This window comes from Leucoraja erinacea, chromosome 6, assembly GCF_028641065.1.
Source record: "Leucoraja erinacea ecotype New England chromosome 6, Leri_hhj_1, whole genome shotgun sequence".
NCBI lineage: Eukaryota > Metazoa > Chordata > Chondrichthyes > Rajiformes > Rajidae > Leucoraja > Leucoraja erinaceus.
Window position 1 is genome coordinate 45,269,336 of NC_073382.1, and position 25,855 is coordinate 45,295,190.

Sequence of the window (25,855 nt, forward strand, 5' to 3'; positions counted from 1 at the left end):
GTGGTCTTGGCATTAGTCTAAACACATCCTTACTTGACCCAGGGCCAATGGCTGCTTGTTCAGTTCCACCCCAGTATAGAAAAGACGTTCCTTTCAAGAGTAAGACTTTGGCAGATGTATTGACCATGTACTTTTGTTGATAAGAAACAATAATAAACCAAGCCCATTTAGCCATTTTTTTCCAAATTAGTGCGCCTTCAAAGAACATAATCAAAGACCAGGTCATTCCATCTTCTCTATGGTCCCGACCGGCTGAAGGTTTAAGTTTAATTTATTGTTATGTGTACCAAGGTACAATGAAAAGTTTTTGTTGCAAGTTAACCAATTAGCAGAAAGACAATACATGATTACAATCAAGCCATCCACAGTGTACAGGCACATGATAAAGGGAATATTAGTGCAAGATAAAGTCCAGTAAAGTCCAATCAAAATTAGTCCAAGGATCTCAATTGAGGTAGATAGTAGCTCAGGACTAATCTCTAGTTGTTGGTTAGATGGTTCAGTTGCCAGATAACAGCTGGGAAGAAACCGTCTGAATATGGAGGTGTACGTTTTCATATTTCTATACCATTTGCCGGATGGGAAAAGGGAGAAGAGGGTGCGGCCAGGGTGCAACTTCAGGGTACAGAGGTTTGAAAGTGCACACCATCAAACAGGAACAGTTATCAGGCTTCTGAACGGTCCTTCCATAAGCTCCGGTTCTGTCCCATTCACCTCTACCCCATTGCGGACATTGGAGTTTGTCTGTGGAACCGATTCCGCTACAATGCTGAGAACTATATTCAGCTCTCTGTACCTTCCCCTTTGCTCTACCGATTGAAATTGATTTTGACTAGATTGGTTTTAGTATATAGTATTTTCTGATCTAGAAACATAGACATAGAAAGTAGGTGCAGGAGTAGGCCATTCGGCCCTTTCGAGCCAGCATCACCATTCAATATGATCATGGCTGATCATCCAGAATCAGTAAGCCCTGTTCCTGCTTTCTTCCCGTACCCCCCATTCCATTAGCCCTCAGAGCTATCTCTCACTCTCTCTTGAATATATCCAGTGAATTGGCCTCCACTGCTTTCTGTGGCAGAATTCCACAGGTTCACAACTCTCTGGCTGAAAAAGTTTAAGAATAAGGGTTAGGCCATTTAGGACTGAGATGAGAAAAAACGTCTTCACAAAATCAAGACCTTTCACTGTACCTCGGTATTCATGATTATAATAAACCTAAAGTTTCTCCAAAACATTCCAAAGGAATTTTCCCGATCTTTATGCGATAGTTGGAATTTGATACTGTAAGGAAGATGACCAAATATCCACAGTGCAAATAGACTCTTTAAAAGAAATCACACCCAGAATGATTAAGAAAGGACTGCAGATGCTGGAAAAATGAAAGGGAGACAAAAATGCTGGAGAAACTCACCGGTTGAGGCAGCATCTATGGAGCGAAGGAATAGGTGATGTTTCGGGTCGAGACCCTTCTGAATGATGTCCATTGCCCACCCAGAATTATGTTCATTGCTATTAGCCTTTCTGCGGTCAACGTAAACTACTTCTGGTACGGAAGTTGAAATTTAAAATGGTTAAACGTCAACTCCTTCAAAAACTGTTGCTTAATGAGGTCGAGATGACCCGAGCTTCTTTAAAGTAATTACGAATTTGGACCAGTGTTCTTTCTATCAGCACTTTGTAAACCAGCAACATAACATAGCCTCCTACTAATCACGTCAATCAGGTCCATTTGCCAGTACAACATAGTAAGCTTCACATTTCAATTGGAAAACAAACAATAAAACTTGTCTGAGCATTTGTCATTCAGTTGCCCAGTTCACAGATAAGGCCACTTTACCCTTCAACAAAAGATGCATTACTCATGAGGAACATTGCACAAATTCAATTTAGATTTTCATCCACCAGTCCAAAGTGTCTCCCACTCCCCACCATTGTTCATAGAATGTAGACCAGTGCAGGAACAGTCCTTTGGTCCACAATATCTGTGCCGAACATGACGTCAGGTTATACTAAAGATAGACACAAAGTGCTGGAGTAACTCAGTGGGTCAGGTAGCGTATCTGGAGAAAAGGAGTAACATAGATAGAAACATAGAAAATAGGTGCAGGAGGAGGCCATTCAGCCCTTCGAGCCAGCACCGCCATTCATTGTGATCATGACTGATCGTCCCCAATCAATAACCCGTGCCTGCCTTCTCCCCATATCCCTCGACTCCACTAGCCCCTAGAGCTCTATCCAACTCTCTCTTAAATCCATCCAGTGATTTGGCCTCCACTGCCCTCTGTGGCAGGGAATTCCATAAATTCACAACTCGCTGGGTGAAAATGTTTTTTCTCACCTCAGTCTTAAATGACCTCCCCTTTATTCTAAGACTGTGGCCCCTGGTTCTGGACTCGCCCAACATAGGGAACATTTTTCCTGCATCTAGCTTGTCCAGTCCATTTTTAATTTTATATGTTTCTATATGATCCCCCTCATCCTTCTAAACTCCAGTGAATACAAGCCTAGTCTTTTCAATCTTTCCTCATATGACAGTCTCGCCATCCCAGGGATCAATCTCGTGAACCTACACTGCACTGCCTCAATCACAAGGATGTCCTTCCTCAAATTAGGAGACTAAAATTGTACACAATACTCCAGATGTGGTCTCACCAGAGTCCTATACAACTGCAGAAGAACCTTTCTACTCCTACTGAAATCCTCTTGTTATGGAGGCCAACGTTCCATTAGCTTTCTTCACTGCCTGCTGTACCTGTAAGCCATCTTTCAGTGACCGGTGTACAAGGACACCCAGGTCTCGCTGTACCTCCCCCTTACCGAACCTAACCCCATTGAGATAATAATCTGCCCCCTTGTTTTTGCCGCCAAAGTGGATAACCTCACATTTATCTATATTATACTACATCTGCCAGACATCTGCCCACTCACTCAACCTGTCCAGATCACCCTGCAACCTCTTAACATCCTCTTCACAGTACACACTGCCACCCAGCTTTGTGTCATCTGCAAACTTGCTAGTGTTGCTCCTAATTCCCTCTTCCAAATCATTAATATATATGGTAAATAGTTGCGGCCCCAACACCGAGCCTTGCTCACCACTGCCTGCCATTCTGAAAAGGACCCGTTCACTCCTACTCTTTGCTTCCGGTCTGCCAACCAATTTTCTATCCATGTCAACACCCTACCCCCAATACCATGTGCTCTAATTTTAGTCGCCAGTCTCCCGTGCGGGACCTTATCAAAGGCTTTCTGAAAGTCTAGATACACTACTTCCACTGGCACCCCTTCATCCATTTTACTTGTCACATCCTCAAAAAATTCCAGAAGATTAGTCAAGCATGATTTACCTTTCATAAATCCATGTTGGACTAATCCTTTTACTGCTATCCAAATGCCCCATTATTACCTCTTTAGGTGACATTTTGGGTCGGAAACCTTCAGGCTGAAAGTCAGGGATGGAAGGGGGGGGGGGGGGGGGGGGGGGAAGAGGTGAGGGGGCATTGTGAGTTGCAGAGCTGGAGGCAAGAAGGACTCTGGAAATCAGACAGCTTTGTTGGCTGGGGAACGTGTAACAACAAGGGATACATGGATGTGACCAGTCCAAACGATCGGTTACCTTGCCCTTCCTCAGGCTTTTAATGGTGTCCCCGAACCGTTGAATGTTTTCATTGGTTGCTACGCTCTGGCCTAGCCCCACGGAGTGGCGTCTGGGATGGTGTTTCAGCGGCTCCGTCTCTGTCTCCAACCACTCTGTCTGCCCGGACTGCGAGGGGCATCGGCTAGTGCCCTCCACTGCTCTGCTCTCTGGAATGGATGTCCTTGCACGTGCTTGTATACAGCTGATCCTGGAGGTCGGAGACTTGGCGCTGGCTGGACCTGCATTATGGAAGATGCTGAAACACAATATTAACAGGTTAACGGACCTATAAAGCTCAGGTTTTGGTTTATTATTGGCACGTGTATCAAGCTTTGTACCAAGAAGGATGTGGAGGCTTTGGAAAGGGTGCAGAACGGGCTTATCAGAATGATGCCTGGATTAGGGGTAATTAACAGGAGAGGTTGGACAAACATGAATTGTTTTCTCTGGAACGCAAGAGGCTCGAAGATCCAATAGAAGTATATACAATTATGTAAGGCTTAGATAGGTTAGACAGTCTCAGAACTTTTCCCCCCCGGGATGTAAATATCAAACTGGACATGATATTTGTCCCTCTAACTTTAAGGCAAGAGAGACAAAGTTTAAGGGAGATGTATCGAGCAACTTTTTTTGTTTACATGGTGGTGGGTGCGTGGAATAATGCCAGGGGTGGTGGTGAAGGCAGATACAAGAGTGGCATTTGAGAGACTTTTGGATAGGCACATGGATATACAGTGAATGGATCATTTACAGGCGGGTAAGGGTTGTGCACTGATTTGAAGCCACCACGAGCTACAGTGTGATCCCTGTTCAGTGCATTGGAAGTTTCATTGTTGCTTAGTTGAATGCATTGCTGGGAGATTGGAGTCTCCAGGAGTCAGACTCGAACCGCTGGTTACCTGACAACAGCAAACCTCATCCACACAACACCGGGTGAATGGCATTCCCTAGCTCCCAAATAAATATACAGATCATTGTGGCTTTGCAATGTTTAGCGTTGTGCTACGTTTGTATTGCTGGAGTATTTATTTCTGCAAGGAATAACACGATAACGCTGCCGGCAATGCCCTGCTTGTGAATTGTGCACCTACCTGGCGGTGTTGTAAGTTTCCAACCTCCCGACTGCGGTGCTGGGCCGGACCTTCTTCCCCAAAGGCATGCCTGTTTCCTTCTGCTAACCCGCACGGAGCTGGGAAATGGAGGAAGCTTTGAGCCCTTACATGCAGCTGGTGGATTTCTTTTATTTGCTTTGCTTTGCTCTCCTCTCCTCTGCTCTCCAGCGAGGAAGCTACAGGTAACCCGACACCACTCTCACCTGCGGCCACTCTTAAAGCGACATCACCCCCCAAGTGCGGGAGTTCAGCTCTGCACTGAACCATCTGCCAAACACCTCCCCCGGCCCCAACTGTATCCACCCATCATTTACCCGGCTTTGACCTGCCCCCACCTTTCTTCCCCCCCCCACCCCAATCCAATCCATCAGTGCTGCCTGACCCCCCCCCCCCCCCCCCCCCCGTGTTCACTTGTGTTTTGCTCAGTACTGGGAATCCACTGCACAACCCAAGGTTTGAATATTTTATTTTTTTTAACTCTATTAAACATTATATTACACCCACTGCTTTGGAATTATCATTTCACAACGCATGGCAGATAATATCTGGGCAGCACAGTGGCGCAGCAGTAGAGTTGCTGCTTTACAGCGCTAGAGACCGGGACTATGGGTGCTGTCTGTCCAGAGTATCTACATTCTCGCTGTGACCTCGTGGGTTCTCTCCAGGTGCTCTGGATTCCCCCAACAATCCAAAGACGTGCAGGTTTGTAGGTTGTAGGAAGGAACTGCAGATGTTGGTTTAAACCGAAAGTAGACACAAAATGCTGGAGTAACTCAGCGGGCCAAGCAGCATCTCTAGATAGAAAGAATAGGTAATGTTTCGGGTTGAGATCAATTGGCTGTGGTAAGATTTGTAAATTGTTCCTAGTGTGTGTAGTTAACACTATTGAATTATTGTAATGATACTGTTGAATTAGTGTAACTGTTATTGAATGAGTGCAATGACACTATTGTATTAATGTAATTACATTATTGAATTAGTGTAACAACAGTATTGAATTAGTATAAGGACACTGGTAATGTCACAACACTTAATAATTAATGTAACAATAATATTAATGTTGGTGGCACAATGGGGCATCGGGTAGTGCCGCTGCCTCACAGCGCCAGAGACCTGGGTTCGATCCTGACCTCAGATAGTCTGTGTAAGAGCTCATTGTCGACTTCAGGAGGCACAGCACCGACTTAGCCCCCCTACACATCAACGGCGAGTGTGTGGAGAGGGTCAACACCTTCCGGTTTCTCGGTGTCCATATCGCTGCCGACATCTCCTGGACGGACAACACGACAGCGGTCATCAAGAAGGCTCAGCAGCGGCTGCACTTCCTGAGGGTCCTCAGGAAGCACAACCTGGACTCTAACCTGCTGCTGACCTTCTACCGCTCGTCCATCGAGAGCCTGCTGACATACTGCATTACAGCATGGTATGGCAGCTGCACCATGGCAGACAGGGAGAGGCTTCAGAGGGTAACCAGGACAGCGCAGAGGATCATTGGCTGCCCTCTCCCCTCCCTGATGGACATCTACACCTCCCGCTGCCTTAGCAGGGCAAAGAAGATCATCAAAGACAGCTCCCATCCTGCGTTTGGACTGTTCGACCTGCTGCCCTCTGGAAGGCGCTATAGGTGCATCAAATCCAGGACAAACAGACTCAGGAATAGTTGCTTTCCGAGAATTATATCTACCATAAATTCAAATTCACACATGCACTGACTACACCGCCCAACACGGACTTCCATCTGTATATATGTATATATGATATATGTATATATGTCCCCCCCCCCCCCATCTCCCTTCTGTTTTTTTTTCTGTTTCTTGTTTGTTGTGCTAAATTGTATGTATGCACTGAGTACGAGCAGCTTTCAGTTTCACTGTACATGTATAGTGACAATAAATGGCATATCTATCTATATCTAAAGGTTGCATGTTCTCCCTGTGACCTTGGCGGTTTCATCCAGGAGCTCCAATTTCCACTCACATTCCAAAGACGTGCGCGTTTGTAATTTAATTGGCCTCTGTAGATTACCCTTCGTGTGTATGCGAGGGGGGTGAATGCAAATGTAAGATAACAAACAACAAGTGTGAACGGGTGATCGATGGTCGGTGATGGACTCGGGGGGCCAAAGGGCCCGTTTCCATGCTGTATCTCAAAACTAAACTAAACTAAGCACTAGTAATGTCACAACACGATTGCATTTTGCATTTTGTGCTGCTGGGCAGTTGCTGCCCCCTGGAGACTTTGTTAAGTGATGCCGTGTCTGTAATAATCTGGGGAGTAGCAGCAAAGTTTGGCTTTATGTTTAGGCTTATTATTGTCGCGTACCGAGATACACTGAAAGGTTTTTGTTTGCATGCTCTCCAATCAAATCAGATAATACCTACATGAATATAATCAAGTAAAACTCAAGTACAACAGTCATAGTGTCTAAGGTACACAAAATTGCTGGAGAAACTCAGCGGGTGCAGCAGCATCTATGGAGCGAAGAAAATAGGCGACGTTTCGGGCCGAAACCCTTCTTCAGACCCACCCCATTCTCCACCCCAGTCATAGAGTCTAAACCTGTCCGATCCATGTACCTGTCCAAGTGTCATTTAAATGTTCTGATAACACCTGCCTCAACTACCTCCTCTGGCAGCTTGTTCCATATACCTACCACCCTCTGTGTGAAAAAGTTGCCCCCTCAGGATCCTATTAAATCTTTCCCTCCTCACCTTCAACCCATGTCCTTTGGTTCTTGATTCCCCAAATCTGGGGAAATGACTTTGTGTATTTACCCTATCTAATCCTCTCATTAATGTATACCCCTCTACAAGATCACCCCCTCATCCTCCTGTGCTCCAAGGAATAATGTACTAACATGCCCAACCTTTTCCGATAGCTCAGGCTTTTGTCCTGACAACAACCTTGTAAAATCTTCTCCGTACTCTTTCCATCATGACAACTATCGTTTCAGCATTGTAGTGTTCAGTTCCAGAGAAAAAGTCCAATTTCCAATGAGGTGGATTGAAGAATCGTTCAGTACCCTAGCTTATGGAAGGACCATACAGATGCCTATTCTCTTCTTCTTCTTCTTCTTGCGTATGGCTTGCACAGCCTAAAGTTGTAGGACAACTTGGTCTATTTGATCTTATTTGATTGTGCACGCCGGGTTGATTGCATTCGTCGAAACAGGGCGGAACACATGAAGGTTGCAATCTTCCACCCCAGATGCCTGTTGACAGAGGACAAGAAGCTGCTCCTGAGTCCGGTGGTGTGCCCTTTCAAACCTTTGTATCTTACCTCCAACGAGAGCGGGTAGAAGGAGAAATGACCGCTGATGGGACAATACTTTGATTATGTTGGCTGCGTCTCTGAGGAATAAGTTGAATAAGTTAGGTCTTTATTCTCTGGAGCGCAGAAGGTTAAGGGGGGACCTGATAGAGGTCTTTAAAATGATGAGAGGGATAGACAGAGTTGATGTGGACAAGCTTTTCCCTTTGAGAATAGGGAAGATTCAAACAAGAGGACATGACTTCAGAATTAAGGGACAGAAGTTTAGGGGTAACATGAGGGGGAACTTCATTACTCAGAGAGTGGTAGCGGTGTGGAATGAGCTTCCAGTGGAAGTGGTGGAGGCAGGTTCATTGGTATCATTTAAAAATAAATTGGATAGGTATATGGATGAGAAGGGAATGGAGGGTTATGGTATGAGTGCAGGCAGGTGGGACTAAGGGGAAAAAAAATGTGTTCGGCACGGACTTGTAGGGCCGAGATGGCATGTTTCCGTGCTGTAATTGTTATATGGTTATATAGATGGAGTGAGTAGTGGGGAGTCTGGTCTGTGTGATGGACTGGGCTACATCCACAACTCTCTGCAATTTCTTGCAGTCTTGGTTTAGCAGGTCTAAGTTTTGTTATTGTCACGTGTACCAAGGTGCAGTGAAAAGTTTTGTCTTACATGCTAATCAATTAGAAAAGCAAATGCTATACATAAATACGTCTAGTCAAATTCAATTACAATAGATGGAGCAAAGGGGATGATACAGAGTGCAGAATATAGTTCTCAGCATTGTAGCGCACCAGTGCCAGAAACAAGGTCCAGTGTCCGTAATGGGGCAGAGGTGATTCGGACAGTACTTAGCTTATGGAAGCACCGTTCAGAAGCCCGATAACAGAGGGGAAGAAGCTGTTCCTGAATCTGGTGGTGCGCACTTTCAAACCTCACAAGTAACAACATGACATACAGTGACAGTTACAAATTACTCAGAAAACATTAATAATAATACAACATTAATGATAAAACACCATTGATCAAGCATGTGAACCAACAAAATACCAGATCAAAGGGAGGCTACAGATTTTGGGCTGTTGAGTAGAGCAACTACTCGTGGATAAAAACTGTTTTTTATGTCAGGCTGCGGCAGTTTGACAGTCCGGAGTCGCCTTCCAGAGGGAAGTGATTCAAAGAGTTTGTGGCCAGGGTGAGAGGGGTCAGAAATGATCTTGCCCGCTCGCTTCCTGGCCCTTGCAGTGTACAGTTCATCAATGGAGGGAAGGTTGCAGCCAATAACCTTCTCTGCTGATCGGACGATTCGCTGCAGCCTCCAGGTGTTCGTGCTTGGTGGCTGAGCCAAACCAGACCATGATGGAGAAGGTGAGAACAGACTCTACGATGGCCGTGTAGAATTGGACCATCATTGCCTGTGGCAGATTGTGCTTCCTCAGATGCCGTAGGAAGTACATCCTCTGCTGTGCCTTTTTGACTGTGGAGTCGATGGTTAAGGTCCTTGGAGGTGATGGTTCTCAGGAACTTAAAAGACTCCACAGGTGTGACTGTGGTGTTGTTGATGGTGAGTGGGGTGAGGGGAGGGGGAGCTCTCCTAAAGTCTACAGTCAATTCCACTGTCTTAAGCACATTGAGCTCCAGGTTGTTGCGATGACACCAGGACCCCAGCTGTGACACTTCCTGTCTGTAGGCAGATTCCTCCACATCCTGGATCAGATTGTGTCATCCACAAACTGGAGAAACTTGACAGAGGTGTCTGTGGAGGTGCAGTCGTTGGTGTAGAGAGCGGTGCTCCTATGCTGAGCGTTTGCGGGTCCGAGATGTGCTTTCCCAGCCTCACATGCTGCTTCCTGTCTGTCAGGACTCTATTCCTTGGAGCGCAAGAGGATGAGGGATGATCTTATAAAGGTGCATTATATCATGAGGGGAATAGATCAGGTAGGCAAACAGAATCTCTTGCGCAGAGTAGGGGAATCGAGAACCAGAGGACATAGGTTTAAGGTGAGGGGGGGGGGGATTTAATGGGAACCTGAAAGGTACATTTTTTACATAAAGGGTGGTGGGTGTAAGCAACGAGGTGCTGGAGTAGGTGGTTGAGGGAGGTACTATCGCAATGTTTAAGAAACATCTGTATAGATACATGGTTAGGATAGGTTCAGAAGGATACGAGCCAAACGCAGGCAGGTGGGACTAGCGTAGATGGAATATGTTTGTTAGTGTAGGTAAGTTGAGCAAAAAGGCCTGTTTCCACACTGTATGTCTCTATAACTCTCTCCATGACACCTGAAGGAAACCCATGCGGTCACAGGGGAGAACGTGCAAACTCCATAAGGGCAGCACTCGAGGTCAGGATCAAACCCGGGTCTCTGGCGTTGTGAGGCAGCAGCTCTACTGGCTGCAACACCGTGCCATCTGAAGAAGGGTCCCAACCCGAATCGTCACCTCTCCATGTTCTCCGGAGATGCTGCCTAACCCGCTGAGTTACTTTGTGTCCTTTTTTTTCTAAACCAGCATCTGCAGTTCCTTTCTGTTTTATACGACAACATAAAAGATTTACGGAATCTCTTGCAACATTTAATGACAGCAGGGTAAAGCAAGAATTAAAGACCACACAGAAAATTGATTACTATTATATTTTTCAAAGTTCAGAATATCAAATTCTTCACAATTTTTAATACTTGATTTAATAAAATGGTAATGACATGCGCCGAGGCTTACAGGCAGCTGATAATAATGAAGGACAGGCCTTTACATTATCAGATTGTGACATTTATTCCCACAGATCATTGTGCTATGTTTCACTTCCAATATCATACCATTGAAGGGACGGCGGTCAGATAGTCACCTTGGATCCATTGCATTGGATAAGCAGGTAGAAGGCCCATTTACTTGACTTCACTTCCTGGTCAAATCATTTAACAGATGCAATAATAGGTCCCGCTCTGCAAAATAAAAAAAATTAAGCATTCAATTTATTTGCTTAAAAAAAGCTGATCTACTTATGTGTCTACATCATAGTTCCATGGACAAATTCAGCCTATTTACCCAAATACGGTATACTCAGCAAACTACAGCAGAGGTCATTAATAGCCACAAAAAGACAAAAAGATTGTTCTCTCTCTCGTGCTCTCTCTCTCTCTCTTGTTCTCTCTCTCTCTCCCCCCCTCTCTCTCTCTCTCTCTCTCTCTCTCTCTCTCTCTCTCTCTCCCTCTCTCTCCCTCTCTCTCTCCTCTCTCTCTCTCTCTCCCTCTCTCTCTCTCTCTCCCCTCTCTCTCTCCTCTCTCTCTCTCCCCCCTCTCTCTCTCTCTCTCTCCTCTCTCTCTCTCTCTCTCTCTCTCTCTCTCTCTCTCCCTCTCTCTCTCTCTCTCTCTCTCTCTCTCTCTCTCTCTCTCTCCCCCCTCTCTCTCTCTCTCTCCCTCTCTCTCCCCCCTTCTCTCCCCAACTCCTTCTGTCCCTCTTTCTCTCTCCCCCTCTCCCTTCCTCCTCTCCCTCTGCTTCTCACTCTCTGTCTCCCCCTCACCTCTCTCTCCCTCTCTCTTGTCTGCTCTAAGCTGTTCCCTGCAGATTTTAATGTATCTTTTTACAAATTTGGCTGCTTTCTTCTCATGAAGCTTTTTACTGCAGTGCAGATTTTGGAAGTTAATTGTGTCTAAATATATATTATTTATTATGGTGTCCAACCAAGGCCACTGTTACTTTAAGTGTTTATTCAGGAACAGTTGTATTCCCCCAGAAGTGTCTCGACCTGAAACGTCACCCATTCCTTCTCTCCAGAGATGCTGCATGTACCGCTGAGTTACTCCAGCATTTTGTGACTATCTTTGGTTTAAACCAGCATCTGCAGTTCCTTCCTACAATCTTCGTCTCTGTAACCAGGCTTCTGAACGGGCCTTCCAGAAGCTAGCGTACTGTCCAATTCACCTCTACCCCATTGCAGACATTGGATGTTGTCTCAGGAACAATGCTGCGAACTGTGTTTTGCGCTCCGATCTATTTGGATAAAATGCAAAACAAAGCTTTTCTCTGTACCTCGGTACACATGACAAGAATAAACACAAACCCTCTAGGCTGCAAGACCATTACCACAAATTGACCATGACAGTAGTTTAATTTCACACTTGATTTGGGATCTGCAGTGATTGAGCATTCTGTTGTTGGGTATGGTCGGTTTTCACTGCTGCAACTTAATAAATGACTCTCTGATTCTAAATATAATATTTGATAAAGCTTTACATGTACAGACTCGTACCTTTTCTTGGAAGTGACTCCAGGTATTTTTTAACTTCTTTGGGTTGAAGAGACTTTATTATGTTGGTAAAATGCACACCAGGGTTTCCATATTCGTCATCATATGTGGTCTGCTTCTTGCTTTTCTCCTGGTTCTTCATGTGTGCATGTGTCAACCTGGGTACTATAGTCAATCCAACAACACAGACATTTTAAATACATATTTAGTTTTCGTTTTTTAGTTTAGGTTAGAGGTACATCGCGGAAACAGGCCCTTTGGCCCACCGCGTCCGTGCCGACCAGCAATCCCCGCACACTAATACTATCCCACACACGAGGGACAATTTACAATTTTATCATGCCAATTTATATACAAACCTGTCCGTTTTTGGAATGTGGGAGGAAACCAGAGCACCCGGAGGAAACCCACATAATCACAGGGAGAACGTGCAAACTCCACACTGACAGCAGGTTGGGATTGAACCGGGGTCTCTGGCGCCGTGAGGCATTGGCTATACCAGCTGCAACACTGTAGCGCTGAAACAATATATGTCAACTATATAGAACCTTTATAACTAAAATGCTTCCCAGATGATTGGAAAATTGCCAATATTACCCCTCTACACAAAAAGGAAGCAAGGCAGAATAGTGGGAATAATAGGCCAGTTAGTCTGACTTCGGTGGTTGGTAAGATTTCAGTCCATTATAAAGGATAAGGTTATGGAGGACTTAGAAGTTCATGATAAAATAGGCTGAAATCAGCATGGCTTTGTGAAGGGGGAGGTCTTGCTTGACAAATTTGCTGGAATTCTTTGAAGAAGTAAATAGCAGGACAGACAAAGGAGACTCAGTATATGTTGTTTACTTAGATTTTCAGAAAGCCTTTGATAAGGTGCCACACATTAGGCTGCTAAGGAAGGTGAGAGACCACTGTATCAAAGGGCAGATACTAGCATGGATAGCAGGTTGGCTGGATGGCAGAAGGCAAAGAGCGGCAATAAAGGGGGCTGGTCGGCTGCCAGTGACTTTGGAGTTCCACAAGGCTCAGTACTGGGGCCACTACTCTTCACGTTGTATGTTTATGATTTGGATGAGGAAATTGAAGGCTTTGTGGCAAAGTTTGCGAATGATATGAAAATAGGTGATGGGGCAGGTAGTGTAGAAAAAGCAGGAACTCTGCAGAAGGACTGACAGGCTGGGCAGAGAAGCAGCAGATGGAATAAAGTGTGGAGTCATGCATTTTGGTAGTAGGAATAAAAGTGTAGATTATTTTCTAAATAGGGTGAGAATACAGAAATTGGAGGTGCAAAGGGACTTGGGGGAGTTGGTGCAGGATTCCCAAAACGTTCATCTGCAAGTCAAATCAGTAGTAAAGAAAGCAATCTCAATGCTAGCATTTATTTCGAGAAGGCTTGTATACAAAAACAGGGATGTAATGTTGAGGCTCTATAAGGCATTGGTAAAGCCACATTTGGAATATTGTGAGCAATTTTGGGCACCATACCTGAGGAAGGATGTGCTGGCTCTGGAGAGGGTCCAGAGGAGGTTTACAAGAATGATCCCAGGAATGATCCCAGAACATGATGAGCGTTTGCCAGAACTAGGCCTGTACCCGCTGGAGTTTATAAGAATGAGGAGGGACTTCATTGAAACATACAGAATATTGAAAGGCTTGGATAGAGTGGATGTGGAGAGGATGTTTCCGCTGATGGGAGAGGGAGCGGCTTGGTAGGAGGGCGATCCGGGGTATTGTCCCCAGTGCCTTCAACGTCAGCTGCAGGAGTCCCCCTCCCCAGGACACAAAGATGGCAAGGAGAGGGACATCGGTTCATGAGTCCAGCCGGTCGTGGGCAATGGAGAAAGGACCTGCAGGAGACTGAGGCTTGCCTGGATCAGGAGCTCCTCCAGTGAACTGATGTCAGATGGACCGGACTTTGGACTTTGGAAATGGTGCCAAAACATGGTGGCGTCTGCATGTGTAAATATGCAGAAAGAATTTCACTATGCAGTTGCACATGGGACAACTAAAGCACCATGGAATCGGACAGTATCCAAACTCATGGATGGAGCCTTTACGTATTGCGTACAGTTTTGGTCACCTAATCTGAGGAAAGACATTCTTGCCATAGAGGGAGTACAGAGAAGGTTCACCAGACTGATTCCTGGGATGACAGGACTTTCATATGAAGAAAGACTGGATAGACTCGGCTTGTACACGCTAGAATTTAGAAGATTGAGGAGGGATCTTATAGAAACTTACAAAATTCTTAAGGGGTTGGACAGGCTAGATGCAGGAAGATTATTCACGATGTTGGGGAAGTCCAGAACTAGGGGTCACAGTTTAAGGATAAGAGGGAAGTCTTTTAGGACCGAGATGAGAAAATCATTTTTTACACAGAGAGTGGTGAATCTATGGAATTCTCTGCCACAGAAGGTAGTTGAGGCCAGTTCATTGGCTATATTTAATAGGGAGTTAGATGTGGCCCTTGTGGCTAAAGGGATCAGGAGGTATGGAGAGAAGGCAGGTACAGGATACCGAGTTGGATGATCAGCCATGATCATATCGAATGGCAGTGCAGGCTCGAAGGACCGAATGGCCTACTCCTGCACCTATTTTCTATGTCTTCTATGTTTCTATGGAAGGACGGTTCAGAGGCCTGATAACAGAGGGGGGGGGAAGCTGTTCCTGACTGGTGGTGCTTCAGGTTGGCATTTGAACATCCTACAACATTTATTTGTTTCTTGAGAACTTTCTTAATTATTCGGACTAGTACTGGGGTGCTCCCTTTGAAGCCAAGAGATGAGAGGAAACAAGAGTAAAGCTTGCAGCCTGAATACATCTAAACTAAGAGCCATTGACTGACATGTTACAAATTCCTGTGCATAATTGTCTGTGGAACACGTAGATAGATGTACACATGTTGTGCCACAATAATCCACATGCTTTGTTTTACTTTAAGTAACTAACATACAAGAAGTTAAAGAAGTCTGAAGAATGGCCCTGACCCAAAACGTGGACTGTCCATTTCCTACCACTATAATGTTGCTAGTTTTCACAAATGTGCCATTTTGTTGACCAGTCTACAACTTGACTCTTTAAAGCATCTCTAAATTCCTTTGGGAGATGATTACATAGGTATGTTACAAAACCTACCTGAATCGTCATTGGGAATCTGCCCACAGCCATGTCCGCGATTTTGGCGCTGTTTGGAGGGGGCGGGTTTAAAACGCGATTTTTACTAGGCAGTTCTAATCGCAGATGTTCAGCCTAGTAAATCATTAACGAAAAATCGCTGCAAGACCCGGTCGCAAAAGGTATTATTAGTTTTATCGCAAAAGGTATTATTAGTTTTATAGGCCTCGATAATATAGTTATAATAGTTTTAAAATTACTCTCTCATTCCGCAACCTCTCGTAGCCCCAGGGTTTTATAAAGCAAACAATTAAAGGTATGTACCTTATTTTTACATTAAATGGGGCATATATATAACCCTGTATATCAAGTTATCTATAGCGAGTAGTTCATTTTGGGCTTTTTATATCCCGCAGTATTTTTCTCGGCATTTGAGGGCACTAATCAAGCGCGATGTGAACGTTCTAAACCAGCGCGTTCACATGAACCCACTAGAAAGCCGATTTAAATGGCCATTTATTTACAGCAATTGAACACTAAATTCCTTCCATTTGGCCTATAAATTAATGTAAATTAGATATAAAAATCATGTTATATTGTGAATTATTTGTGAATAATCTTTGGACACTTAGGCTATTTAAAAATGTTAATCTTTCCTTAAGAAATGGGCTTTTGACTATCCAAGATCACAGCTTTTTTGTAATGTCCATTGAAAATCAATAGGGAACAAGATGCTAATTTCCGAGTATGAAAATGGCCATAACTTTTTTAATACTTGAGATATGAAAGTGAATTTGGTGTCAAATTAAACTTATTGTTATGTTTTATCTGATGGGATAAATTGCAGACTTGATTTTTAAAATCTCAAAATTTTGTAACATTGCTAGATTACATTTCCAACATTGGGTTGGAAGTGTGTTGATGTTATTTTTATTTATTGTTACATTTTTAGAATGTAGATTCCACTCTGTCATTGCCAGAAAGTTTTATGCATTTTCTTTACAGAAATGAAAACTTCCAATACCAAGCAAACACCATGGTGAAAAGCCCTCAGAAAATGTATTGTTCCCATTGAACCATTGAATCATTGATCTCACCTATTCCTCTTGCGGCTGTATCCCATTGCTTATTGCTACCGTATCGCGAGGTACAGATGGCCAACTCGGGCTGTTGTTTCCATTGCGGGACGTGGTATTGGTTGATTGTGCGTGGAGGGCAAGGCTCCCCCTCCCTGTGGATGGGCACACAGGGCGGGCATTTCAACTTGTACTCTGCAAAGAAAACTCTGAACACTCAACACTCTTTTTATTTATATATGTACGATGAGCATTTGACGGCACTGGGCCTGTACTAGCTGGAGTTTAGACGGATGAGGGGGACCTCATTGAAACTTACCGAATAATGAACTGCCTGGATAGAGTGGATGTGGAATGGATGGGAGAGTCTAGGTCCAGAGGCCACTGCCTCAGAATACAAGTATATACCTTTACAAAGGAGATGAGGAGGAATTTCTTTAGTCCTGATAAATCTGTGGAGTTCATTGCCACAGGTGGCTGTGGAGACCAAGTCATCGGGTATTTTTAAAGCAGAGATTTACAGGATCTTGACTAGTACAGGTGTCAAAGATTATGGGGAGACGGCTGGAAAATGGGGTTGAGAGGGAAAGTGATCAGACATGACTGAATGGCAGAGTAGGCGCGATGGGCTGAATGGCCTAATTCTGCTCCGATGACATGAACTTGTCAAAGTATGAAATGACCCTCCTCAGGATGTGTATAATGGCCACACTTGGGAATTACATATCTACAGATAACTCGTGACAATAAACCAAACTAAAGTAAATTACCGCAACACCTTTCACCACTATGATTTTTACATTGTACTCATTCTCTGGCAGATTCCCGTGTCCGTGAATGAATAATGCATACCAACAGTGCCCTACCTTGTTGCAGCCCAAGGTAATCCTGCCGATATATGGTGTCATACTGATGTGATTTTACTCTGCAGATATCTTCAGCGGACATGGGATGAGAGAAATAAGCGTTGACTCTTGGGAATGTCTCCGGACTTTTCTTGAGTTGTTTCCACAGCCACAAGACCTGGAATAATACAATTTCTAAATGAGGATAAGGTCAGGAGGAGTATCATTGTTGCTACATATGCATACTTATATACATAGAGTCACAGAGTCATAGAGCTTGGAAACAAGCCCTTTGCCCCAACTCGTCCATACCGACCAAGATGCCCCATCTTAGCTCTTCTCATTTGCCCGCGTTTGGTCCATATCCCTCTAAACCTTTCCTACCCATGTACTTGTCCAAGTGTCTTTTAAATGCAGTTAAGCAAGAGCATTGTCCAATTCACCTCTATCCCATTGTGGACATTAGTCTTTGTCTATGGAAATGAATGCTGAGAACTATATTCTGCACTCCGTATCTTTCCGTTTATTCTATCCATTGTACTTGAATTTGACTTGAATTTAGTTTTGTTTAATTTAGTTTAGCTTAATTTTATTTTGTTTATAGATACAATGTTGGAAACAGGCCCTTCGGCCTTCTGAGTCCGCACTGAACAACGATCACCCGTACACTAGTTCCATCCTGCACACACGGGGCAATTTACAGAAGTTCACTAACCCACAACCCTGTACGTCTTTGGAGTGTGGGAGGAAACCAGAGTACCCGGACAAACCCCATGTGATCACAGGAAGAACATACAAACTCCTTACAGACAGCACCCGTAGTCAGGATCTCTGGTGCTTTAAGGCAGCAGCTATCCTGTTGCACCACCGTGTCACCCCACTCAATTGTATTATGTTTAGTATTATTGGATAGCAAGCAAAAGAAAGCATTTTCACTGTAGCTCAGTACACGTGACAATAATAAACCTAAATATAAACTTAAACATGGTGACTCTTGTGAACTGCCTCAGTGGAATCTACTATCCCTACACTCCTGGACTGAAGTATGATTGTGCCTATGTACAGTATAGCAAGATTTTTACTGAACGGTTTGCAATAAAAGGAATTTCACTGTACCTAGGTACATGTGACAATAAAGTACCATTGTATCATAAAACCATTGCAACGTCGGTAAAAAAAATTGCTCACTTTACTCACAATATGCTTATAAAGGAAAAAGAAATCTACATTTCTAACCATGCACAAAAAAGCTCGTAAGGTGACAAAAAGCATCCTAGCCGGTGAAAGCTCATTTAGTCCTACTTATTGCAGTAGATACAGGAAATATCCTCAGAGTATACTTGAGAGGGGTTGCTCATATAGAGTAATAGACTCATACAGAACAGAAACAGGCACCTTAGCCCAACTAGCTCATGCCATAGAGACATTGAAAAATAGATGCAGGAGGAAGCCATCATGACTGATCAACCGCAATCAGTACCCCGTTCCTGCTTTTCCCCCATATCCCTTCATTCCTTTAACCCTAAGAGCTAAATTGAACTCTCTCTTGAAAACATCCAGTGAATTGGCCTCCACGGCCTTCAGTAGCAGAGAATTCTACAGATTCACAACTCTCTGGGTGAAGAAGTTTTTTCTCATCTCAGTCCGAAATTACCTACCCCTTAATTCTCAAACTGTGACCCTTGGTTCTGGTCTGCCCCAACATCAGGACCATTTTTCCTGCATCTAGCCAGTCCAATCTTTTAAGAATTTTAAATGTTTCTATAAGATAACCTCTCAGCCATCTAAATTCCCATGAATGCAAGCCCAGCCAACCTCTTCTTTCATCATATGTCAGTCCTGCCATGCCGGGAATTAACCTGGTGAACCTATGCTGCACTCCCTCAATAGCAATAATGTCTATCCTCAAATTAGGAGACCAAAATTGCACACAATACTCTAGGTGCAGTCTCACCAGGGCCATGTACAACTGCAGTCGGACCTAGTGTGTTTTAAATGTTTGTGTTAATGTTCTCTGGTTTGGTTTATGTAGGGGGTGGGCAGGGGTGGCAGGAGAAACTTTTTTTCAATCTCTTACCTTGCCGGAGATGCGATTGTTTTCTGGGTCGTATCTCTGGTCACTCTGCGGCCTAACATCATGGAGCTGGAGGCCTTGCTCGGGACTGACTTTGAGCCCCACCGCGGGGCATGGACTTACCATTGGAGTCGATTCCTTGCCTGGGAGTAACGCTCCAACCACGGCCCGGGTACTTTAACATCAAGGGCTCGCAGCCTCGGGAGAGACCGAGTCGGGAGCTCCAAAATTGCACAACGTTCAACAAGCCCCTACCCGGGGTCCGATCACCCAGCGCGGGGAACTGACATTCCCCAGAAGCAGGAGCTTCATCGCCTCAATGCAGAAGGCCCTCTGCCGGCTACGGGAGTCAAGATCGTCCCGTCAACGGAAGGCTCGAGGCCCTCGACGGCGGGAGAACAGAGAAAGGAAGAGATTGAACTTTTTTCCGCTTCCATCACAGTGAAGAATGTGGAGGAGTCACTGTGGTGGATGTTTATGTTAAAATGTATTTTGTGTGTTCTGTTGCTTTTTATTATTATGACTATGACAAATCAAGTTCCTCGTATGTTGCAAAACATACCTGGCTAATAAAGTAAGTATGATTATTATGAGTATGAACTGAAATGCTCTCGCAATGAAGGTCAACATGCCATGAGCTTCCTTCACTGCCTGCTATACCTGCATGCTTACTTTCAATGACTGATCCTGTCACCCAGGTCTTGTTGCACCTCCCCTTTTCTTAATCTGACACCATTCAGTTAATAATCTGCCTTCCTGTTCTTGACCCCAAAGTAGATATCCTCACATTTCTCCACATTATATTGCATCTGCCAAGCATCAGCCCACTCACCCAACCTATCCAAGTCACCCTGCAGCTTCATTGCATCCTCATCACAGTTCACACTGCCACCCAGCTTTGTGTCATCTGCAAACTTGGAGATGTCACATTTAATTCCCTCGTCTAAATAGTTTATATATTGTAAATAACTGGGGTCGCAGCACCGAGTCTTGCGGCACCCCACTAGTCACTGCCTGCCATTCTGAAAAGGACGCGTTAATTCCGACTCTTTGCTTTCTATTCTGCCAACCAGTTCTCTATCCATACCCCACCCCCCAATACCATGCGCTCTCATTTTGCACACCAAGCTCTTGAGTGGGACCTTGTCAAATGCTTTTTGAAAGTCCAGATACACCGCATCCGCTGGCTCTCCCCTATCCAATCTACTTGTTACACCCTCAAAAAATTCCAGAAGATTAGTCAAGCATGATTCCCCTTTCACAAATCCATGCTGATTTTGACCGATCCTGTCACTGCTTTCCAAATGCGCTGCGATAACATCTTTAACAATCAACTCAAGCATCTTCCCCACCACCGATGTAAGGCTAACTGGTCTATAATTCCCTGTTTTCTCTCTCCCTCCTTTCTTAAAAAGTAGGGTTACATTAGCTACCCTCCAATCCACAGGAACTGATCCAGAGTCGAGAGAACATTGGAAAATGATCACCAATGCATCCACGATTTCTAGGGCTACCTCCTTGATTACTTTGGGATGCAGACAATCAGGCCCTGGGAATTTATCTGCCTTCAGTCCTAACAGTTTACCTAACAACATTTCCTGACTAATGTGGATTCCCTTCAGTTCCTCCCTCCCACTAGATCCTCGGTCCTCAAGAGATTGGGAGATTGTTTGTGTCTTCCTTAGTGAAGACAGAACCAAAGTGCTTGTTTAACTGTTCTGCCATTTCTTTGTTTCCCATTATAAATTCACCTGTCCCTGATTGTAAGGGACCTACATTTGTCTTCACTAATCCTTTCCTTTTCACATATCTAAAAAAGCTTTTAGTCATTTTTTATATTCCCCGCAAGCTTTCTTTCATGCTCTTTTTCATCTCTCTTACCCCTTTGTCCCCTATGGTTGCGTTTTCAATTTCTCCCATTCCTCTGGTTTGCTGTGGCCAATTTATATGCTTTTTCCTTGGATTTTACACTATCCTTGATTTCCCTCATCAGCCACGGCTGAGCCGCCTTCCCCGTTATATTTTTTTGCCAGGCAGGGATGAACAATTTTTGGAGTTCATCCATGCGGTCTTAAAATCTTTGTCATTGCATCTCCACCGTCAACCCTTTAAATATAATTTGCCTGTCTATCCTAGCTAATTCCCGTCTCATACCTTCAAAGTCTCCTTTCTCTAAGTTCAGGCTGCAAAGTCTCCTTTCTTTAAGTTCCGAACCAACATGTCCCATCTACACTAGTACCACCTGCCTACATTTGGCCAATATCCTTCGAAACCGTCCCTATCAAAGAGGCATGGTGGCACAGCAGTAGAGTTGCTGCCTTAGAACTCTGGGTTCGATCCTGACTATGGGTGCTTGTCAATACGGCGTTTGTACGTTTTCCCCGTGACATGCGTGGGTTTTCTCAAGGGACTTTGGTTTCTTCCTACACTCAAAAGACGTACAGATTTGTAGGTTAATTGGCTTGGTATAATTGGAAATTGTCCCTAGTGTGTGTAGGCAGTGGCGGACTGGCCAGGGTGTCAGCTTGCCCGATGGCAAGTGGGCCCCTGATGAAGTGGGCCCCCTATATCAAGTGGGCCCCTGATCAAGATATTGTTTGTCTCCCGGCAAACAATATTTTTAGACCCAGTCCGCCACTGTGTGTAGGGTATTGTAAGTGTGTGGTGACTGCTGGTCGACGCAGACCTGGTGAGCCAAAGGTCCTGTTTCCGCGCTGAACCTCTCAACTAAACTAAACTGAACTAAAGTAAACCGTTCCTATACATGTACCTGTCCAAATGTATTTTATATGCTGTTATATGCTACCTCAACGACCTCCCCTGGCATCTCGTTACATACATATACCCACCAACCTCTGAGTGAAAAGGTTAACATAATTAAAAGATGATTTATCTGTGGTGTTTCATGTCTGGAGGGTGCGCTCAATGTTACTGACGTCACACGGATGTGGTTCGGGTTTCCTGCAGGGCCGGTGATGTTGACTGGCCAGCAACTTCCAGGCGTAGTCATCTGTATATGAGCTGCCGCCAATAGGCTCGTGGAGCTTATAGGGGTAAGTGTATCCATTGGTTGATTTTGGCCTGCAATGAGGCAGGAGGAAAACAAACACACATAAGTTAACTAAATGGAAGACACCAGCAGGATTTCCACATTAGTATCTCACTCACGGTTGAATCAATTTATTTCATCTCACAGAGTCATAGGGTCGTGCAGCATGGAAAGAAGCCCCTCAGTCCAATTTGCCCACACTGACCAGCATGCCCATCCTATGCTAGTCTTTGACAGATGCGCCATAGAAAGCATTTTATCGGGATGCATCACAGCATGATTTGGGAACAGCTCCATGCAAGACCACAAGAAATTGCAAAGAGTTGAAGGATGTAGCCCAAACCAACAGGCAACCCAACCTCCCTTCCAATTTCTCCATTTACACTTCACGCTGCCTCGACAAAGCCACCTGCAAAAGGGCCAGTCTCATCCCAGTCACTCCCTCTTCTCCCCTCTCCCATCATTTAAGAGATATAGAAGTGTGAAAATGCATACCTCCAAATTCAGGGACAGTTTTTTTCCCCAGCTGATATCAGGCAACGGTACCATCCTATCACCAAGTAGATAGCGGTCCTGACCTCCCATCTACCTCATTGGAGACCCTCAGACTATCTTAAATGAGACTTTATTGGACTTAACCTTGTACTTTACGATATTCCCTTTATCCTGTATCTGTACACTGTGGATGGCTGACTGGTTAGCATGCAACAAAATGCTTTTCACTGTACCCGCAGTATATGTGACAATAAGCTAACTAAACTAACTAATTCTGCCTGTGTTTGGCCTATATCCTTCTAAGCCTATCCTATCCATGTACCTGCCCAAATATTTTTGAAACATTGTGGTACTAGTACCTGACTTACCTACCTCCTCTGGCAGCTCACCTTCTACCATTTGTGGAAAAGAATTACCCCTCAGGTTTCCATTAAATCTATCCCCCCTCACCTTAAAGCTATGTCCTCTAGCTGTTGAATCTAATGGATTTTGATTGACTGAAAAATACAGCATGGAAATATGCCTTTTGCCCCAGATGGGAGATGGGAGGTCAGGTCCACGCCTACCATCAATCGACTGCTCAAAATAGGTCTATGTTATCCCACTTTCTCATCCATTGCCAATGATGTGGTTCGTCCCTAGACCTATACGTCTTTGGGATATGGGAGAAAACTAGGACACCCGGAGAAAACCCACGCAGTCACAGGGAGAATGTGCAACCTCCAGAGCGGTTTAAGTCAAGGAGGATCCTTTAAGTGGATTGGCTGGTCGCCCATCCATTTGGGAAGAGACACAGCACCATAAACCTGGATTCAATCCTGACTTTGGGGCGCTGTCTGTGCGGTGTTTCCATGTACTCGCTGTGACAGTCATAGGGAGCAAGTACAAACACCGCACAGAACAGCAGCCGCAATCGGGATCAAACCCAGGTCTCTGGCACTGTGGCTCTTCCTGCTGCACCACTGCGCATCCCAAGAATGAATAATATCAGTGAAGTGTCGAGTTATGCTTGTAATAAGGCTCGTACCACGACGTAAACAGAGTATACCTTTAATCTGTACAATAACAGCAGCAACTGCAACAGCCTCGTGTAAGCCCAGGCCTCTCTCTAACTGCCCACACCCTGTGTTCCAGACACAGCCGGTTACTGGAGCCTGGCTTCTGGCAGGGTCCTAGTGCCCCTCTGCTCAGCCTTACACTATTATTGCATAATACCACATCTCCCTTTCTTTGAGAACAAAGGGTGGACTACCTTTGTCTCTGCAGGTCTTAAGGGGTTTATTCTGCCCTTTTGCTGGAAGACCTGTCCCTGATCTAAGCATGCAAAATAGAAATAAAATAACTTACACGTTACCATACTGTGAACTATTCTTTCAGGTTTCAGGTAAATGTAACAGGTTTACAGAACATTTTCACATCACATTTCACTCTCTCTTTTTCTTTATTGTAGAAAACAGATCAATAAATCACAAATCAAGTCTCTTCGGCCTTCTAACCTCTCTCCCACACCTTGTCCGCACAGTCTCTGTGGTGGGGCCCTCTCCGCTGGGTGATGCTGTCACTGGTGGAGCTGGGTCTGGTGGAGCTGGCTCTGGTGGAGCTGGCTCTTCTCCCACCGGTGGCTCATCCGCGTCGACTACCTCACTGTTGGTCTGCAGCGGCACCAAGTGCTGCCGGTTCCTCCTCAGTGTGCCCTGAGGCACCTGGACGATATAAGAGCGAGGTGCATTGTGTGTAGATAGCACTTTGCCCTGGACTCGTGCATCAGTGATCCACACATCCTCCCCAGGTATTAGTGGCTCCAGATTTCTCGCTCCGTGCCTCTTGTCAAAGGATCTTGCGTCGTTCCACCTCTTCTCCCTTTCTTTGGCCCCCAGCGCGTTGTAGTCAGGCAAAACTGGATTCAGCAGGGTTGGAAGGGCAGGAACTGTAGTGCGTAGGCGGCGCCCCATCAACAGCTCGGCCGGGCTATAGCCGTTCTGTAGAGCGGTTGCTCTGTAGGCCAGCAATGCAAGATATGGGTCTGACGCCTTTGTTAGCAGGTTTTTCACGGTTTGTACAGCGCGTTCCGCCTCCCCATTGCTCTGAGGAAACCTGGGGCTGCTCGTGATGTGCATAAAGCCATACTCTGCTGCAAAGGATTTAAAGTGGCTACCTGAGAACTGGGGCCCATTGTCACTTTTAAGAAATTCACAAATTCCATGACGAGCAAATATGGATTTCAGGTGCACCACCACATCTGTGGACCTTGTGGGTGATAGTAGCGCAACTTCCACATATCTTGAGAAATAATCTACGACTAATAGATAAGTCTTGTTTTTCAGCGTGAATAGGTCAGCTCCCAAGGTTTGCCAAGGCCTGTCTGGCATCTCCGTTGGCATCAGCGGCTCTTTGACGTTCCTTCGCTCTTGGATGCAGGTTCTACATTTCAGCACCATGTCATTCAGCTGGCTGCTGAGTCCTGGCCACCATACCGTCTGTTTGGCCCGGCCCCTGCACTTTGTCACCCCCAGGTGTCCTTCGTGTAGTCTCTGTAGCACATCACCTTGTAAGGCTGATGGGATGACGAGCCTCGTGCCCCGCAGCAGCAGCCCATCGTGCACAGTCAGCACTGCTCTATCAGCCCAGTAATGTCTCAGCACTCCCTGCAGTTGGCTTTTGTCGGGCCAGCCGTCTGTGCAGTACTCCATCAGTGCAGAGCATGTGCTGTCTGCCTGTAGGTGCTCCCGTAGGCTGCTCAGATAATCTCCACTGACAGGAATGTTGCTGATGACAGAGTCTACATAGATGTTGGTGTCCTCTAGTAGGCTTGTGTCTGTGTGTGTTCTTGCGGCTCTCAGAGGAGCACGAGATAAGGTGTCGGCTGTCCACAGGCTTTTGCCAGGGACATGATCGACTGTATAGCTGTACCTCATGAGTCTCATCCTAAATCTTTGGAT

At 45.1% G+C, this 25,855-nt stretch overlaps 2 protein-coding genes across 3 annotated transcripts in view; both read right to left on the reverse strand.

Annotated features, from left to right (window-relative positions):
- Positions 1 to 4,980, reverse strand: part of wdr95 (WD40 repeat domain 95) — a 74,609-nt gene extending 69,629 nt beyond the window's left edge. The window contains exons 1-2 of one of the 2 annotated variants that reach the window (XM_055636870.1): positions 4,732 to 4,980; positions 3,620 to 3,896 (exon numbers count right to left, since the gene is read on the reverse strand). In XM_055636870.1, the coding sequence (XP_055492845.1) occupies positions 3,620 to 3,896; positions 4,732 to 4,799 (345 nt within the window). In that variant the 5' untranslated portion in view covers positions 4,800 to 4,980. The remainder of the gene's footprint in view (positions 1 to 3,619; positions 3,897 to 4,731) is intronic. The other variant, XM_055636869.1, reaches the window with a different exon arrangement.
- A 5,719-nt stretch (positions 4,981 to 10,699) lies between these two features.
- LOC129698038 (testis-expressed protein 26-like) overlaps positions 10,700 to 25,855 on the reverse strand; it is a 29,678-nt gene continuing 14,522 nt past the window's right edge. The window contains exons 5-9 of the mRNA XM_055636871.1: positions 22,309 to 22,453; positions 17,320 to 17,476; positions 16,475 to 16,648; positions 12,267 to 12,428; positions 10,700 to 10,959 (exon numbers count right to left, since the gene is read on the reverse strand). Coding sequence (XP_055492846.1) covers positions 10,913 to 10,959; positions 12,267 to 12,428; positions 16,475 to 16,648; positions 17,320 to 17,476; positions 22,309 to 22,453 — 685 coding nt within the window. The 3' untranslated portion in view covers positions 10,700 to 10,912. The remainder of the gene's footprint in view (positions 10,960 to 12,266; positions 12,429 to 16,474; positions 16,649 to 17,319; positions 17,477 to 22,308; positions 22,454 to 25,855) is intronic.